Source organism: Apostichopus japonicus, chromosome 8, assembly GCF_037975245.1.
Source record: "Apostichopus japonicus isolate 1M-3 chromosome 8, ASM3797524v1, whole genome shotgun sequence".
NCBI lineage: Eukaryota > Metazoa > Echinodermata > Holothuroidea > Aspidochirotida > Stichopodidae > Apostichopus > Apostichopus japonicus.
In genome coordinates this window covers 19,953,467-19,972,126 of record NC_092568.1, presented here as the reverse complement: position 1 = coordinate 19,972,126, position 18,660 = coordinate 19,953,467, and the positions used below count along the sequence as shown (strand labels likewise).

Below are 18,660 nucleotides of genomic sequence, written 5' to 3'. Positions count from 1 at the left end.
CACCACTTACAGATCCGTCGGCAAATCAAATTTGACTTAAAATATACATCAGATTGCATCTAAGGGCGTTTCAAAACTAAAAATTAGACCCCTCCCCCATTTCAGTCACCACTTCCAGATCCGTCGGCAAAATCAAATTTGACTTAAAATATGCACCAGATTGCATCTAAGGACGTTTCAAAACTAAAAAATTGCCAAAGGAAAGGGGGACACCCCCTTCCCTTAGACCCCTCCCCCATTTCAGTCACCACTTCCAGATTCGTCGGCAAATCAAATTTGACTTAAAATATGCACCAGATTGCATCTAAGGACGTTTCAAAACTAAAAATTTTCCAAAGGGGAGGGGTAGACCCCCTACCCTTAGACCCCTCCCCCATTTCAGTCACCACTTCCAGATCCGTCGGCAAATCAAATTTGACTTAAAATATACATCAGATTGCATCTAAGGGCGTTTCAAAACTAAAAATTAGACCCCTCCCCCATTTCAGTCACCACTTCCAGATCCGTCGGCAAATCAAATTTGACTTAAAATATACATCAGATTGCATCTAAGGGCGTTTCAAAACTAAAAATTAGACCCCTCCCCCATTTCAGTCACCACTTACAGATCCGTCGGCAAATCAAATTTGACTTAAAATATGCACCAGATTGCATCTAAGGACGTTTCAAAACTAAAAAATTGCCAAAGGGAAGGGGGACACCCCCTTTCCTTAGACCCCTCCCCCATTTCAGTCACCACTTCCAGATTCGCCGGCAAATCAAATTTGACTTAAAATATGCACCAGATTGCATCTAAGGACGTTTCAAAACTAAAAATTTTCCAAAGGGGAGGGGTAGACCCCCTACCCTTAGACCCCTCCCCCATTTCAGTCACCACTTCCAGATCCGTCGGCAAATCAAATTTGACTTAAAATATACATCAGATTGCATCTAAGGGCGTTTCAAAACTAAAAATTAGACCCCTCCCCCATTTCAGTCACCACTTCCAGATCCGTCGGCAAATCAAATTTGACTTAAAATATACATCAGATTGCATCTAAGGGCGTTTCAAAACTAAAAATTAGACCCCTCCCCCATTTCAGTCACCACTTCCAGATCCGTCGGCAAATCAAATTTGACTTAAAATATACATCAGATTGCATCTAAGGGCGTTTCAAAACTAAAAATTAGACCCCTCCCCCATTTCAGTCACCACTTACAGATCCGTCGGCAAATCAAATTTGACTTAAAATATGCACCAGATTGCATCTAAGGACGTTTCAAAACTAAAAAATTGCCAAAGGGAAGGGGGACACCCCCTTTCCTTAGACCCCTCCCCCATTTCAGTCACCACTTCCAGATCCGTCGGCAAATCAAATTTGACTTAAAATATGCACCAGATTGCATCTAAGGACGTTTCAAAACTAAAAAATTGCCAAAGGGAAGGGGGACACCCCCTTTCCTTAGACCCCTCCCCCATTTCAGTCACCACTTCCAGATTCGCCGGCAAATCAAATTTGACTTAAAATATGCACCAGATTGCATCTAAGGACGTTTCAAAACTAAAAATTTTCCAAAGGGGAGGGGTAGACCCCCTACCCTTAGACCCCTCCCCCATTTCAGTCACCACTTCCAGATCCGTCGGCAAATCAAATTTGACTTAAAATATACATCAGATTGCATCTAAGGGCGTTTCAAAACTAAAAATTAGACCCCTCCCCCATTTCAGTCACCACTTCCAGATCCGTCGGCAAATCAAATTTGACTTAAAATATACATCAGATTGCATTTAAGGGCGTTTCAAAACTAAAAATTAGACCCCTCTCCCATTTCAGTCACCACTTCCAGATCCGTCGGCAAATCAAATTTGACTTAAAATATGCACCAGATTGCATCGAAGGACGTTTCAAAACTAAAAAATTGCCAAAGGGGAGGGGGACACCTCCTTCCCTTAGACCCCTCCCCCATTTCAGTAACCACTTCCAGATCCGTCGGCAAATCAAATTCTCCACACCCCCCCAACAAAAACCCCTTCGCTACGCCCCTGGTTCTAGTATTATAAATAGTTTCGCACATGTACGTAATGATTTTCTGTGCAAGTGTACATATATAGCTCCCTCAGTTTGCAAAGTAGCTTATTTGCGCGGTTGTTTTGACGTTATCTGACATAACACTGATAGCCACTAACATATGCCTAGCCTATATGCTTGTGTACGTGTATGTAGCCTACATCTCTTTGGACTGGTCTGCTAACGTTAATCACTTCGCAGACGACAGTTTTTGTGAAGAATTTATTTCAGCGGTAATATTACCTTGGCCTATGCTACGTCAATTGAGTTTTTTGGCCAGGCAGAGATAGTCTGTCGCTACATGCATCCATGGATGAACTTTGAGCAAACTTACCACGAATAATACATTTTAGTGACGTACTTAATCGGCTAAATGCGGCCTAGGCCTACTAGGCTAGGGCCAAAGCCTACGTAAATTACTGTTGTTAAGGCTAGGCCTAGGCCTAATTAACGTAAGGCCTAATCCGTATTTACCGAAAGGTAGACTAGAGCCAAATAGTACTTTATCTACAATGTATGGTGACTAGATTTACCAAAGAAAGCCTCCAAAGCGTCCATTTAAGTATGCCTCTCTAATTAGCCATGTAATCAAACATGTAATGTAATATTAATAAGCTAAGTTTTAGCTTAACACTATTAACAGTAACTAGTATTCGATTGATTAGGACTAACAGTAACATTAACGGATAGGCCTACAAGTTAGGCATAGGCTAAGTTAGTACTATACTAGTAACTAATACATTGTATATTACTAGCCTGGTTTGACAGTAAAATCTGATGAACTATAGCTTTATGTACGTTAGGCTGCATACATTGGTTTGAACAAAAGCTAGTTTAAGATCGGCCACACACTTTTTTAAAAGCACTTGCACAGTAAGACTGCTAGAAAAGTAATCACGTTTTTGTAGTCATTGCCCCATTGCTAAAACCATAGCCCTTACCGCCAGGCCTATTTGATATCAGTAATGGACCACATTGCACATAGTGTAGCATTTTGGAAGTAAGAAAGATAGACCTACATTCATGTTGCAATTCCAGCTTGTAATTTCTGTAGGCCTAGGGTAATTTTAGCCTAGGTCCTGCGATGTTCTTACTTTATGAAATAGTGTGTGGCATACATTGGGAGAGTATGTGGGCTAAGCTATAGCCAACGTTAGGCCTTGCGATAGACAAATATAATGTTAGATATTGCCCCCATACCCCCCCCCCCACCAGAAAAAGAAAAGAAAAATCATGCAAATTCCTTTAAATATCAACAACTTTGACAAATATAGAGAAATTCATCACATTAAATTCCATAATAAGAACTCCAATCTCTGTCCAAGATCTCCCAAAAGAGGTCGAATACATTCTGCAGCAGTTTATACCTACATGAACTTTTCTAACTGGTTTCCTTTTTCTTTTCTTTTTTGCAGAGCTGTTTTCTATTCCACTGATCTAATAAAATGACAGACTGGTCCAAAAGAAAACGGGTTTTCCCAATAACTTACTCAAGAAACAGAAGGTCTCGGGTGTCATTGACCTCCAATAGACGGAATCCTTTACCTCTAATCAGTAATGGTAAGTACAAGACAAAGAAATGGAAACAAAACTCACATAAACGAATAGTCAATGGCTCTATGAAGAAAATTTTGCTTAAAAGCTGAGCCAATTATAAAAGTAGGGCCTAGACTGTGCTGAAGGGATCAACAAGTATGTAATTAAGCTTAAATTGGGTTCATCTGGGGTGTATTACAGGGTGCAAAGATAAGTTTAAGCCCAGTTTAGCATCTGGAGTAGTCAAGTTGGGAAGTATTTGAATGAAGGTTTTTAATTGCTATATGTACACTCAAATCAGTAGCGTTGAAGGGTTGTGATCAGTAAGTGACAGACTCTCAATAATTTTACTGTTACCAATGATGAATGTTCCCAAACTTCCCTTCAATGTGAAATGCATTTAATCACTAGTGCAATATTATTCTTCAATGCCTCTTAATAAATTAGACGGTCAGACAACCTCTAGGAAAGTACTTTTTGATAAACTTTAGCAACTTGTAGCATCGCAAACTTTGGGGGCATGTCTGATGATCTGTGTATGCCTGTTAATGATACTGACCCTTTGGATGTGTATTTCTATGCAGTTGTGGACACTTACATACCACCGACTACATCTCCTGTGTCTTCTGATGACTCCTCGTTTTCTTCAGACAGCAACTCTTCACAATACAGCGAAAACTCACAGTTTCTTTCATTCACCGAACGTCAAAGGTATTTATGTTGTGTCTTCCATGTTTCCTGTTCTTCAAAGATGTTCTCAATTACAAACCTGCCAATTTGAGCCTTTCTCCTTTATAGGTTGTCTTTGCAAATATTTATTTTACACGATGTAAGTGGAATTTCCTTCACTTAACAAAAAAAAGGGAATGAAGAGAGAGAGAGAGATAGACAGAAATTCCTCACTTAGCTATCTTCTCACAACTTAATTAGTTAATTGCTTAATTATAGTTGTCATCAGGACTGCTATTGGTATTCACCAATTCAGATTTGAGTACCAGAACTCACAACTTCTATCATAAGATCGTTTTACCTTCCTTTTACCTGAACCTTTTACCTTCCTTAAAGCCTATTCATGAATTCAGCTACCAATTGTATGAATTGTCTCTGGTCTTGCATATAATCTTGCCAACAATTATCACTATCATACAGTTTATTTTGTTTTGTCTATGAAAGAGGACAGGGGTAGCCCCTAAGCAATTATTGTAAAATTTCTAAATCTTGCTGTAGAAGTTGCAATTGTTGAAATGGGCGTGTAGCTCTCATATTAAAAATAATATAGGCTACAAAATGTAAATATTAAAGTATACTAGAAGCCTTGCAAAAATGCTACCAATTTTATAAATCTGTCCAATCCCCCAACATTCAAGAAAGATTAGCAGGTTGATTAGTATGTAATAACAGGCATTGATGCGCTTCTGAACCGATTGTTCAAAGATTATCTTTCTACCACTTTATGCATGATTGCCCTAATTAGCAATGATTAATACGTTATAATAATGATCATAATCATAATAATAATAATAATAATTTCATTTAATACATATAATTAAAATAGCTTGGATTTTTTCACTGCTACTCCTACTGCAGTTCAGCTATGACATCAACTCTTTATGACAGTACTGATACCTCAGACGGAAGTAAGCACGAAGTCCTTCAGAAAAATCCTAAGGGTAAAGTATCTTAATCAGTTATTCTATTTATATAATTATTGCAGAATATAAATCTGGTATATCTAACATGTAAACTGTAAAACAATGTGAAGTACATCAGAGCAAACCATGGTCATGTGGCTTCCTAAAGAATGTACCACTTTATTTTGTGAATACAAGTTGGTACAAATGACAGAATTTTTAGTCCATTTTTACAATATGTTAATATTTATCTTAATTATGTATTTTATCCTCTCAGAATTCATCACAGTTATCTCCAAATCTGCTAGAACGTGAAATAATGGTCCCTCATTTCTCAAGCATTTAACAAGCTGATATCATTATTTCTGTCATATTGAGACATGCAGTATTGTTTCAAGTCAATTATAAATATAATAATTTGGATTGTCAGAACTTTCACGAGAGTAGTTTAAAAGGACTTGTTGGCATTTTTCAGTCTGGCATTACTTTATTGTTTGCATCTTTCACATTGTTTCATTTTCTTCTTTCAGTGTGTATTTTGTGTACAAAAACTGCTATTTGTCGTTGAAATTTTTGTTTGTTTTTGCCATTGCATTCATAGTATATTTTGGCATTTAATGCCCTCCTTTGCACAGCTGACATGCAATATGTGTATAGTTTGCAGCAGTGCTGATTATTAGTAAACTCAACTTTAACATACCTGTAATAAGTTCATGCTCTTTCATTGTTTACTAAGGCTCCTTTGTTTGTTTGGTTGTTTTTGCCTTTGCATTCATAGTATGTTTTGGCATTTAATGCCTTTCTGTGCACAGCTGACATGCAATATGTGTTTGGTTTGCAGCAGTGCTGATCATTAGTAAACTCAACTTTAACATAGGTCTGTAATAAGTTCATACTCTAGTCTCATTTATTATTTACTGAAGCTCCTTTTCGGGCAAGACCGAAGGTCCAGTATTCAATTATCATAGAGGAATCTGATGACACAGGAAGACCGACTGCTCCAAAAAAGTAAGTTTAGTTTGAGGATGTTATTAAAGTGGCATGTGAAACCATGCAAATATTAAATCACTTATTTGACGTTTTAATCTCCTCAATGAAATAATACACTGAATCTGTAATATTGCAATGCTTATGTTTATATGTTGGCTTTTCATTTGAGAACATTTTTGTCAGATTCTTAAGCAAACTATTAGTTTGAAGATGTTATTTACGTGGCACGTGATACATGCAAATATTAAATCACTTATTTGATGTTTTCATCTCCTCAATGAAATAATACACTGAATCTTTAATATTGCAATGCTTATGTTTATATGTTGGCTTTTCATTTGAGAACATTTTTGTCAGATTCTTAAGCAAACTATTAGTTTGAAGATGTTATTTAAGTGGCATGTGATACATGCAAATATTAAATCACTTATTTGATGTTTTAATCTCCTCAATGAAATAATACACTGAATCTGTAATATTGCAATGCTTATGTTTATATGTTGGCGTTTCATTTGAGAACATTTTTGTCAGATTCTTAAGCAAACTATTTGTTTGAAGATGTTATTTAAGTGGCATGTGATACATGCAAATATTAAATCACTTATTTGATGTTTTAATCTCCTCAATGAAATAATACACTGAAATTGAATCTGTAATATTGCAATGCATATGTTTATATGTTGGCTTTGCATTTGAGAACATTTTTGTCAGATTCTTAAGCAAACTATTAAACAAATAATATTTGCAACAAGAAAGATACAGAAGGAAACATTCAGTACATTTACTGTAAAATAAGCTGGTTTTCATTCCAGGAACCAACCCATGAGATGAGTCTTGAGTTGTTTACTACAGTAGATATTGAACTCTACATCATATAGAAATATTTATTCAAAATTATGTGTCGTTTTATTGCCTTTTAGGAATACAGTTCCATCTTCTCAAACAGCTAATAAGTTGCAAAAACTTTGTAAAACAACAAACTTTGGGAGAAAGATGCAGGGGACGACAAAACTGACAAAGGATTCGCTGAGGCAGGAGTCAGAAGATGCCGAAGATTCCTTCAGTGATTCAAATTTCATGACAATTGATTCTATAGAAGATGGCAAGTTTGTACATAGCAGAGTGTAGTATTCGTGTTACACTTTAGTGAATGCATCTTTAATATGTGATACCCTAATTAATACGGGAATATGTGCTGTTTACCTGGTAATTACAAACTGAAAAAAAACTTGAGAGTGACCAAATTTTTAAAGAATTTTACTGAATGTACCAGTTTCTTTGAAGTAAACAATTACTATGTTACTATGTAACACATTTCGGTCATCCTTAGTTACTAACACATTTCGGTCATCCTTAGTTACTTTGTAACATTTGATAAAAAATGGAAAATGTTTCTCATGCGTCAACAAGATTTTTATTGGTAGGACTGAGATGTAAAACTTATATGTCTATGGCTAACCTGTTTCATGTATATGTATTTACACAAGGATCTTTTTAGCTACAAATGCCACTTGCATGGTGTAATTTAACTTACTCTTAGTTTTGTTCAATACAACACAAATAATAAGAACTGTAACTAATAATTAGTTCTTATTACTTGTATTCAATAGTCTATGTACATCCTTTATCATTTATAATTTTGGTCTTAAATTTGAAGACATATCCAGCCAGGTCATTGCAGAGGTATACGTTTATGGTCCCTCCCGCATCCCCACTTCTCCTTTGGACATGCTTGAATCTTCCATCAACCATTCATTTTCACTATCATGTGCCTCTTGATTTCATTCTGTTGCCTGACAACGGTAGCCATGTGTTAACTAGAAAAAAATCAAGTTAAACATAATAGTAGAGATCCCTCCAATTCACACATCTTCACTGCAACTGCATTTTTGTTTTCCTCCTTACTATATGATGCTACTGATAGCGTTTATCTCTGTATGTCTTCAACACACTGTTTGTCTGTCTAAGTGTTACCTTTAACTCTTACAGGAACTGAAGACGATGAATTAACAGTTGTCAGAGAGTCTTCTTTGCCAAGACAATCAACGATAGATAGTGAAGTTCAAGATATTGGCAAGAGTCAGAAATTTTGCCCAAGAAAGGATATTCTTGATGCAGATGATATTGAAGTAATGAGAGATGCACCACGTAAGTCTCCCTTTAATACTTGAAGGTGTCTTTTGCATTTTGATTCTTAACTTTGCAGCATGTTAATCTGAGTGTAAGTCATGTACCATTGGTACATAATTGGAGACCAGTCAGCAAACTAATAATCAGCAGTTATGTTTACGACACTAAAGGGACCACAAATGTGGGAGAAACCCACAAGGGCTTATGGATTATAATTAACACGTCGGGTGGCTTCCGATTCCACATTTTATCTCAAATTTGGAATCTTTTCAATTTAGAAAGTCATTTCAGATGGGAAAAACCTTAGGTTGCTCTTGGATGAAGAAACCCACCTTACTTTGACCTTACTATGACCCGGACGTGTATCGAACCCAGAACCTCCCGATTGATAAGCCTCATTGCTTCAAATGCTACAGCCTTTATCCACTCGGCCACAGCACCGGAACTTTTACAAAAGTAAAAGTTCTGTGTGGTTATAACCTTTTGGCTTCTCTTGTGTTATCATCCGATTAACATAAGAGAGAAGAAATTTTTGGTCTCTCACAAATTTAAAGTAACGATAACTTATTGCTTTTCAGTTGCAAACCTATGAAGTAAATTCCCAATCTCATCTTTCTCAGTTGATTTTTGATAGACTAGAAACAGTGTTTTTTATTTGTAATGTTCAATTATCTCTGTCTTTATAACAGCTGCCAAATTGGTTTGAGGAGGGGGGGAATGGTTGTGGTGTTTGTGTGGGGAGAGGTGGGGGTGACAATCGGAGAGTGCTGGGATCATACAAGGGGATTATATGTTTGATACTCTATGGTTTTGCTCCCCATGTTTTTTCATTGCTTCTTTTGCAAACCTATGAAGTAAAATTCTCATCTCATATTTTTGTATTTGATTTTTGTTAGACTAGTAACAGTTTTTATTTTATTTGCAATGTTCACTTATCTCTGTTTTTTAACAGCTACCAAATTGGTTGGGAAAGGAACCAAAGACAGAGGTGAATCTGTTTCAGATGCATTGACAATTTCTCCCGCCAAGCTCTTTCTTCGAGGTCAGTCCTTACAAAGGAATGAAAATTTAATTTATTAAAACAGGGACCTGTACATTGTAGACAACATACTAGACATTACAATGACACACAACACTCACAAATAGCTGAGACATGTTGTCGCGTCCGTCCCGGTACGGTTAGGCAGATTTCGATGGTCTCGTTGCAGGGACGACACAAATACGTACATTACCAGTCCAACTGATATTTATAATGATTTCGTTCTATTTATTTTGCAGGATTGATTAGATTAAATATGTTGAAACCTATATAATTCGGTAATAATATGTTTAACGTGCCTTTCACACACGGAGACCTTACACAGTAGAGCTATACAGTGAGACTGAATTGGCTTACAAAACTACAATACACAAGGTAAAAGACATGATACTCTCATCCAATCATAACTTAACGTTTCTGTCACAAGACAGCAGCAGCCAATCACACTCTATATATGTTTAATTCCTGGAAATCATTTAAGGGAAAAGTTAACAGAGTATTTACATACATCTGCATATATTTTATATTTATTAGGGTTCACAACACTATAAGTGTTTGACATAACACATGTCATGTTTGGCATATATGTGAGAGATGTGGGCATATATAAAAAAGTTGGGTCTGGGTCATGTGATTTAATTAATTCACCAAAGAAAAATTACCCTGTTTAACTATGCACGTGTATATTGTCATGATTAAATTTACTCATCTTTTTTAGAAATGTTAACTTAAAGGGCTTTTTTCAATTATTTATTTCCAATCTTTTTGTAGATATGGCTTCAAAGTCAAATCTTCATAAGAAAAAGTGGAGAGCTAAAGGCAAGAAAAATTCTACATTGACTGACGAGAATCACTGGGCAAAACACATTCAAGATGTGTCTGTCTTTCAAGATATTTCTGACATATCAGGTAAGGTATGACAAATTCTGGAGTGGCAAAATGACTGAGAAAATATATTCAGTTTGATAAAACTAATTGAAACTTTGTGTCGTAGTTGGTGACGACGACCCCATGATCAACCACGCCCAGTAACAAATAAGATATTAACTTTGACATAAATTATTTTTTATATGTACAGGAATGTCAAATTAATATTATGTGGCTTACATAAATATAGTTCATGTGAATTCTTAATTTTGTTTGAGCAGCATTATATTTGAGGAGGTAGCTTGTCTGAAAAGTAAGGTCAAAATATATTTGATGGAGTAGGAGGTTGTAAGAAACTGGATCTAATATTACCTATAAAATGACAGCCTACAAAAGGATTATTATCAAGGGCAAATTTCTGTTTTTGACCTGACCACATTTCCATGTACTTACCATTGCTCTTGTGCTATACTGTTCCTGTCAAAGAAAGAGAAAAAATGGCTCTCATCCATGGGAGTATGAAGATTTGATGTTGCTACATGTGTCATGGTTAATGTGACATTTTTTTTATAGTAAATTCACTCCTTTTCAGGGAGCAATTTGACCTCTTCTGGAGGCGTTACTTCTGAGGAGGATGCTTATTCTACGTTAAAAGGAGTCTCCAAGAGAACTGGTTCAAATGACAGCACTTTGAAAGAAATACATACAAACATTCAAAAGGGTAATTAGTAATTTAACTTTGTCCTCAAGTGAATTAAAGTGTTGACAGTCATGGTTACAGCTCTGTTGAAATTTACATATATATATCTATCTATATATATATATATAAATATATATAGGTTGAGACTAGTGGAACACTAGTAGAACACTGAAGAGTGCAAATATTAGCGTTCCACTAGTCTCAACCTATATTTTGCTCTGACCACCGGACATAGAGCACTCTGCGCCAAGTATTGCCAACCAACCAACTTCACGATATATATACATATATGTTCCTTATCAAATCAAATCATTTGATTTCAGTGGTAAATAGATATTCATGACAATGCAGAAATATATAGTCATATGACGGTTGTGTATCTATTTCTTTAAATTAAAAAATTTTAAGAGTAAAATCAGTTACACTGGAGATAGTAACACAATCGTATAACCAAATGAAGAATGAACTGTGTCTGTGGTTCTCTTGTAAAATGTAAACAATCCTGGTATTAAACAACAGTAGCTTTGCTCCTATAAGGTACATCATTATCCAACAATACTTGTATTAAAGAAACAGTAACTTTTCTCCTTTAATGTGCCATATTTACCCAACAATCCTCGTATTAAACAAACAGTAGCTTTGCTCCTTTAAGGTGCATTATTTATCCAACAATACTGGTATTAAACAAACAGTAGCTTTGCTCCTTTAAGGTGCATCAATCTTCCAGCAATTCTGGTATTATACAAACAGTAGCTTTGCACATTTAAGGTGCATCATTTACACAACAATCCTTGTATTAAACAAACAGCAGCTTTGCTCCTTTAATGTGCATCATTTACACAACAATCCTTGTATTAAAAAAACAGTAGCTCTGCTCCTTTAAGGTGCATTATTTATCCAGCAATCCTTGTATTAACAAACAATAGCTTTGCTCCTTTAATGTGCATCATTTATCCAACAATCCTTGTATAAAACAAACAATAGCTCTGCTCCTTTAAGGTGCATTATTTATCCAGCAATCCTTGTATTAACAAACAATAGCTTTGCTCCTTTAAGGTGCATAAATCATCCAGCAATTCTGGTATTAAACAAACAGTAGCTTTGCACATTTAAGGTGCATCATTTACCCAACAATCCTTGTATTAAACAAACAGTAGCTTTAAGGTGCATTATTTATCCTTATTTTTATAATTTTCTTTTAGATTATTCTCCCAAAAGAGATTAGTGACTATAAAAGTAAGCTATGTTATTTACATTCAATCACCGACTTATGCTGTACAATTGGTAATTGTATTTACAAATATTGTTGATTTGTTTCTTGTGTGTGATATTCTTTAGCATGACTATTGAGTCATTTTAATAATTATCTTAACAAATTTTATAATTATGGTCTCATAACGTGTGCCTCTAACCTAGAAAATTCCCTACAGAGAGATATTTTTAATATCAGTTTATGCAATAATTTGTCATTATTGGCAGCCGGCCCTGTTTCTAAGTTGGCCAAGGAAGACAATCAGGCTGGTTTCATCAAGACTCCAAAGAAACACAACATTAAAAGAACATCTGCGAAGAAACTACCACCTGTCCTTGTAAGTAATTATTACATAAAGTATCATAAGAGAAACTTGACTTTGTTAGGTTTGTGGTAGGTACTTGGCTGTTTCGCTTGGACAAGTTGAAAGGTTTTGGGATAAATATTTCTTGTCCACCAATATTTAATAGATATAATGGAAAGTATAATTGAGCACCTTTACTTCAAATAAACTGTTGGTCCTTCGGAAGAAAAAAAACTAGAGAGAGCCGTTTAGATAAGAAAATAGTTTGGACTGCTGCACAACTCTTAGAAATAAGATATATGTATTCTTTTAACCATTACAATGCAATATTATTTACTGCTATTTGTAACTACAAACCTTTAAAATGGTACCATTTGTGCATGAATATATGAATTGGAATTCATCATATATATATAGCTAGAATGTTAGCAATTCACTCGAAGCTTTGTCAGTTACTCAGAACTTGATGTTAACAACTTACTTTTTAAGGAATTAAGATGTCAATTCAGCATGAAGGAGATATCAAGTAACCATAACATCCAAAATTTGCATCCAAATCAGGCACAGTTAAGAATCGAAACATATTTTCCACTTTTACTCATAAAATTAATCTTGTTTCATACACAGGTGGATACAGCACATACAAAGCAAGTAAGCTTTAACAAAAAGAATGAGGAATCCATTTATGTGCCTGGTAGCAGAATAAAGGCATCGCCAGCATCCACAAATTTTCCAAAACTATCACCGTCTGTTAGCATTCTTAAGAAAGCAGTGTCAACCTGGAACCTCGAACCACCGGAGGTAAGAAACTGATCATTTAATTTAGGTATCGATCAGTCTTGGATTGACATGAATTGTTGTTAGCTTCCACCAAATGTTGGGTATGATTAACAGATTAATAGAAAGCTGCAGATGATTTATACAAATATGCCAAACAAGTTTAGAAGAGGAAAAGAGGTATTTGAAGTTTAAAATATATATTTAAAGCTATGATTGACCTTAATAGTCATAGTCATCTGATACTCAAAAGTAAGCCATTTTCAGATTTAAGTTAAACTAGACAATCAAAATTGTTTACAATGTGCGAATGCATTTTCTTAGAATTTTTCATTTGTCTACTTAACGTAACTGTTGTACATGTGAAAATTAGGAATTCCTTATTTCTCTTGAATTTCTTTCTTCCTTGCTACATTCTGTGTTGTTATGCAGAGATGCTCGGTGAATTTCGCAGGCTTGACGTTATACACGACCGCACATTAAAGAGGGAAAGGTATAATTTTGGGTGCCAAAATGTTTATTGTTTTTAATTATGAAATTCAATTAGCATTAAATTTTGCATTATCACAGGAGCAAGACAAAGAACAACCGAAAGCTACCACAAGTACACCTCTATTTAAAAGAAGAAGAAGAAGTCGTCATAAACCAAATATGATGGATTTTTCAGTAAGTTCTAGATCACATAGCTGATCCCCCCACTTGAAAATAGTTTAGTTTACTAATTAATTGTATAACGGTAAATTTAGCTACATTCAATTAGCATAAAAAATGATAAAACTATGCTCAGAAAATGTATTCCATAAGAAATCTTTATCATAAAATATCACATTTATATTACCCATGAAATTGGGAATAATGTAATTGTAATTGGTATGTTTTTGATAAACCTTGAAAATACAAAATAAATTAGTAAAGTAGAGTAAGGTATTAAAAATGCACCAAGTTTTTTTGCTTCTGCATGACTGTCACATTGGAACTCCAGATTATCTACATCAAGATAATTGCAGATATTGCTTTGTTTGAATAGCTTAAATGGATAAAAATAAAAATAAAATAGTTCAAAGTTCAAATAAGGAAACAGCTGTGACGTATGTGTGATGCCACATCTTGTAGGTTGACCCACTAATTTGAGCTAAACTAAGCAAGTTAATTAGAGACAATTGAAAGAACAACACCAAACTTCAGTTGAAGAAAGAATATGGGGGTTGGGGTTGTGGTGTGTGGGGGAGGTGGGGATGACAATTGGAGAGTGCGGGGATCATACAAGGGTAATGATTATATGTTTGATACACTATGGTTTTTTTTTTATAATTGTATCCATATTACCATGTTTTTGATCTCTTTGATAAAAAATTAAGGTAAAAAAGTACTTCATCTTGATATAAGTTATCATATCTCTTATGGACTTTTCTTTGAACAAACATTTTATTTATTTGTTAGTTTGATAATTACTAGTTGCTTCTGTAATTTCATATTTTTGCTTTCTACTTAGTTTGAATTGTCTTCAGTTCCACTTCCTTCCTACAACGACAAAGATTTGATGGTAACAGCCTACCAATGTTTAGGGGACGAAAACCACTCCAGTCCAAACATGGTATTTAAAATAAGAGCTGAGGTCAAATTATTTAGGCATTTTTATGAGTTGTTTTTCTTGAAAACCTACAGTTTCTTGAGTGCTTTGTGGGTCCACATAGCACATTTAGTTCTTGAGCAAGAGAATTAGAGGTCTAACTGAGTGTATTACTTTTCTCCTCACTTACCTGTCTCTTCACAACAACTGCACACTCGGTAGATCGATTGACCTAATCACCTCAAGCAGACAAGTTTTTTTGTATCTGACAACTTTAAAGGATGGCATGATAAACTCTTTCAGTCATCTTGATCTATTTATTAAAGTTTCAACCAAGTACCAAATGTTTCTTTTCGATGTCATCAAAATAAAGTACATTTGATATAAACAATCTTTCGATATCTTCACTAGCTATATTTCCTGCTAGCTATCTTTCTTCTGTTGTTAGTCTGTTACCTTGTATTAAATTTAACCAGATTGTTGTATTATGGGATAATGTCTCGGTTTATCAGGTAGAGAGATGTAAAGGATCATGGATAATTTCACAAAACCTGTTTCATGTAAACTATTTTGCCCACCGATGGTTTGACACATGACAAAAAAAAAAAAAATGTTCTATCAAGACTTAGTAGATGTGCATGAGCATGCTGCATAAAGCGATGATTCACCATTAACAATATGCATGACTTTTAATAAAGGCTTGAATCAAATCAAGTCATAAAAGTTTCTTTCTTTTAAAGTGTTGACTGTATTTGGTATCAACTTAAATACATTGTTTAAGTTTATCACTGGCAGAATATCAATAATGAATTACTGTTCCCATTAAATTTATTTCAGAGCCCCGCACAATTATCTCCAGCAACTGTTAACCATTCAACTCCAAGTCAGCAGTTAAAGAGGGCAAGTCCTGAAGGTAGTATTCCAAACAGACCATTGAAGAGAAGATGTTCCCTGAGACTATGGCCATCATCTGCCGATGAGGTAGACGTCAATAAGGTAATTGGTACTGTTTACAATGCGGTACTTGCATATCTTTATAGTGTGATCATGTTTACAATACGGTACTTGCATATCTTTACAGTGTGATCATGTAGCATGATTGGAGTGTGCAAGCAACATGTTTTAAGCATCAAAATCATTAAAGGTGTTACCTTGCAATTTTTGGTACCAAGTGGGGGTGGTGGGTTGGGGTGGTGGGCAAGGGCGTAGGAACTGGGGGGGCTGGGGGGGGGGGGGGCGCCAGCCCCCCCAGTCAAAAATATGGGGGGCGGAAGTATCATTCCGCCCCCCGCTCCGCGAGTCAGAAAACCCCTTTTTCATTTCCAAATGAGAAAATATCTCATTTGGAGCACCAAATTGCATCTATAAGGCCAGGTGAAAATGCAAAATTATATACAAAATGAATTGGGTGTTGAAATGTGCTATATTGCACCAAATTGCATCTGAGGCCACCTGGAAATGAAAAAAAATTCCAAAGGGGAGGGGGACACCCCAACCGAGTACCCCCCATCTGAGATTTGGGTTGGTAAAAAAAAATACATATATTTTGTTATATTCAACTCCCATCATCTGAGTTGGTTTTTCATAAGGACAAAGAAGCACAGTAATTCGTATTTTCGGATAATGGGAGAAAACGAGAAGGACAAGAAAGGAGTCGGGGGTCATGCACACATTAATTCAACAAATGTAGGTTCTATTGATAGGGTTAGGCATAATATCGACAGCATGTGGTTCATATCCTCTGCAAAATTCTGCGCGTTGTTAAAAGCATTACCTCAAAAATAGCAATTTCTGGAGATATCTTCAGATCGAATTTAGCATCAAATGTGGCACCATTTTGCATCTAGCCCATCCTCCGTATGCGAAAATTTTCCAAAGGGGAGGGGGCACCCCCTCCCCTTAGACCCCTCCCCCAGGACGGAGATCCGTATCCACCTAAGTACCCCCCATCAAATGCTGGTGCCCCCTGTGCCCCCAGACTGAAAAGTCTGGTGACGCCACTGCTTAGACCCCTCCCCCAGGCCGGCCATCAGTCTTCAGCCCCCCCACTCAAAAGTACCTTCCTACGCCACTGGTGGTGGGGAGAGATAATTCTGATTCTCCAAGATATTCCCTAGGCCTGCCTCTTGCAGCTTTTCTCTCGACGTCTATCTTTATTAAATGGTCTTCCGTTGTAGGGACGACGAAAGTACATGGACCCTGTGTTTATTTGATCCTTGACTGTTACAGGAACTTCTAAAGATTTGACAGATACTGTACCAGGCTTCAATTTTTCTTTCATTTACTCACAAAGGCAAATTTCTTAATAGATTAAATTAAATTAATTTTATTTTTCCTTTCTTTGAAAACAAATCGTACCACACTGACTTAATTATCTTCCATGGTAGATGTTAACATGCTGATACCACTTCTGGCTAGGATATACTCATTAATCAGTAGGCCTAATATTTTGCCTCGGTGGTTTCTTTGCTTTACAAAACAACATATGAACCCATACAGCCTAGTTAAAATAATATCTTCATGTACCCTTATACCAGGCTGGAATATGGATCGACTAACTTACTTCAGTGACGTAGAGACCTATGGGGCAGTTAACTAGTTGTGTCTCGGAGAGTAATGCCCTGACACTGTCTGATCATCAAGATCAAATATAGCAATTTAGGAGTGTTAGCTCAGTGGTTAACGCCGGTGCCTTTCAATCATAAGGTCCCGAGTTTGAGTCACTCCAAGATTAATGTATGTCGTCCAGTTAAAGAGTTGTTGACAATTGACAATTCATATTCATGGACGTTGAATATGAATGTAAGAGACTGCCCTCGGTCATCTTACGGCTTTGATAAGCCAATGAGGCTTCACGAGTTCCTGCTTGCAGGAGGATCTAAAATATATAGATACAATTGTATATAGAAACCATATTTGTCTACTTGGCCAACTGTGAAATTGAAGGCATTTTTTGTAGAAAAAAAAACAAAACAAGAACCAATTTAAATATGTTTACAATGGATTGTTTATGACTGAAAGTCTTACATTTTTCTCATAATTGACAGATGGATCATCCCAAGTCTACTACCAACAGACAGAAACAGAAGAAACTGGAATACACAAGTGTAGGTGTCGGACTAGATGAGTGCACCATAACCACATTACCAGACAGCCTTTTCATCAAAGGTCACTTTTCAACTCCAAACATTCCATTTGGATTACATGTGGATTCAAGCTACTGCAAGGGTATCCCTCTAGGTAGTAGTTTGGCCGACTCGTTTGACTTTTAATATTCAAAAATGTCTTAGTACCCTCAAATGTCTATTTTGGCTGCTCTTTCAAAAATGAACCCATAAAATTTATGTTTTGGAAATTTGTTATATCAGTGCTCTGTTTTGATTTGCGGTATATTGGTCGGTGATGATTATGACGACTGTTTAAGTCATAACGTTCCAATCATTTCGTGACCCAAATGTTGTTGGCATGCTTTAAAATATCGCAAAGATACCAAATCAATGAGAAAAAAGAAGAGCCATTGTTTTTTTTCAATAATTCATTAGAGGCTAATGTTAGCACCTGTCAAAAGAAGGGGGAAAAATTCTAATAGCTCTTTTCAAAAACTACAGAGAGATTTCAGATTGTTAAATAAACATTGCAGAGGGACAACTTTTAGCATGAAAAAGTTTAAAGAGCTTTTCCTTGAGGTTGTAGTCCTGCCATGAAGGTGGGCGAGGGGGAGTAGTCAAGGACATTAAAGCTTGACCAATACTGCTGATGGCTACAGTCGTTGATTATTCGTCTGTTCAGCTAAGAATAGTTTATCAAGAAAAACCC

At 35.9% G+C, this 18,660-nt stretch overlaps 1 protein-coding gene across 4 annotated transcripts in view; it reads left to right on the top strand.

Moving 5' to 3' along the window:
* Positions 1 to 2,127: 2,127 nt before the first annotated feature.
* LOC139970947 (uncharacterized) overlaps positions 2,128 to 18,660 on the top strand; it is a 20,916-nt gene continuing 4,383 nt past the window's right edge. Inside the window, exons 1-16 of one of the 4 annotated variants that reach the window (XM_071977030.1) lie at positions 2,128 to 2,281; positions 3,464 to 3,608; positions 4,169 to 4,295; positions 5,172 to 5,254; positions 6,139 to 6,223; positions 7,126 to 7,307; positions 8,195 to 8,353; positions 9,288 to 9,377; positions 10,146 to 10,283; positions 10,834 to 10,962; positions 12,421 to 12,530; positions 13,125 to 13,298; positions 13,845 to 13,940; positions 14,767 to 14,868; positions 15,682 to 15,840; positions 17,892 to 18,012. In XM_071977030.1, the coding sequence (XP_071833131.1) occupies positions 3,494 to 3,608; positions 4,169 to 4,295; positions 5,172 to 5,254; positions 6,139 to 6,223; positions 7,126 to 7,307; positions 8,195 to 8,353; positions 9,288 to 9,377; positions 10,146 to 10,283; positions 10,834 to 10,962; positions 12,421 to 12,530; positions 13,125 to 13,298; positions 13,845 to 13,940; positions 14,767 to 14,868; positions 15,682 to 15,840; positions 17,892 to 18,012 (1,870 nt within the window). In that variant the 5' untranslated portion in view covers positions 2,128 to 2,281; positions 3,464 to 3,493. Of the gene's footprint in view, positions 2,282 to 2,382; positions 2,401 to 2,461; positions 2,611 to 3,463; positions 3,609 to 4,168; positions 4,296 to 5,171; positions 5,255 to 6,138; positions 6,224 to 7,125; positions 7,308 to 8,194; positions 8,354 to 9,287; positions 9,378 to 10,145; positions 10,284 to 10,833; positions 10,963 to 12,420; positions 12,531 to 13,124; positions 13,299 to 13,844; positions 13,941 to 14,766; positions 14,869 to 15,681; positions 15,841 to 17,891; positions 18,085 to 18,660 lie in introns of those variants that run through there. The other 3 variants (XM_071977027.1, XM_071977029.1, XM_071977028.1) reach the window with 3 other exon arrangements.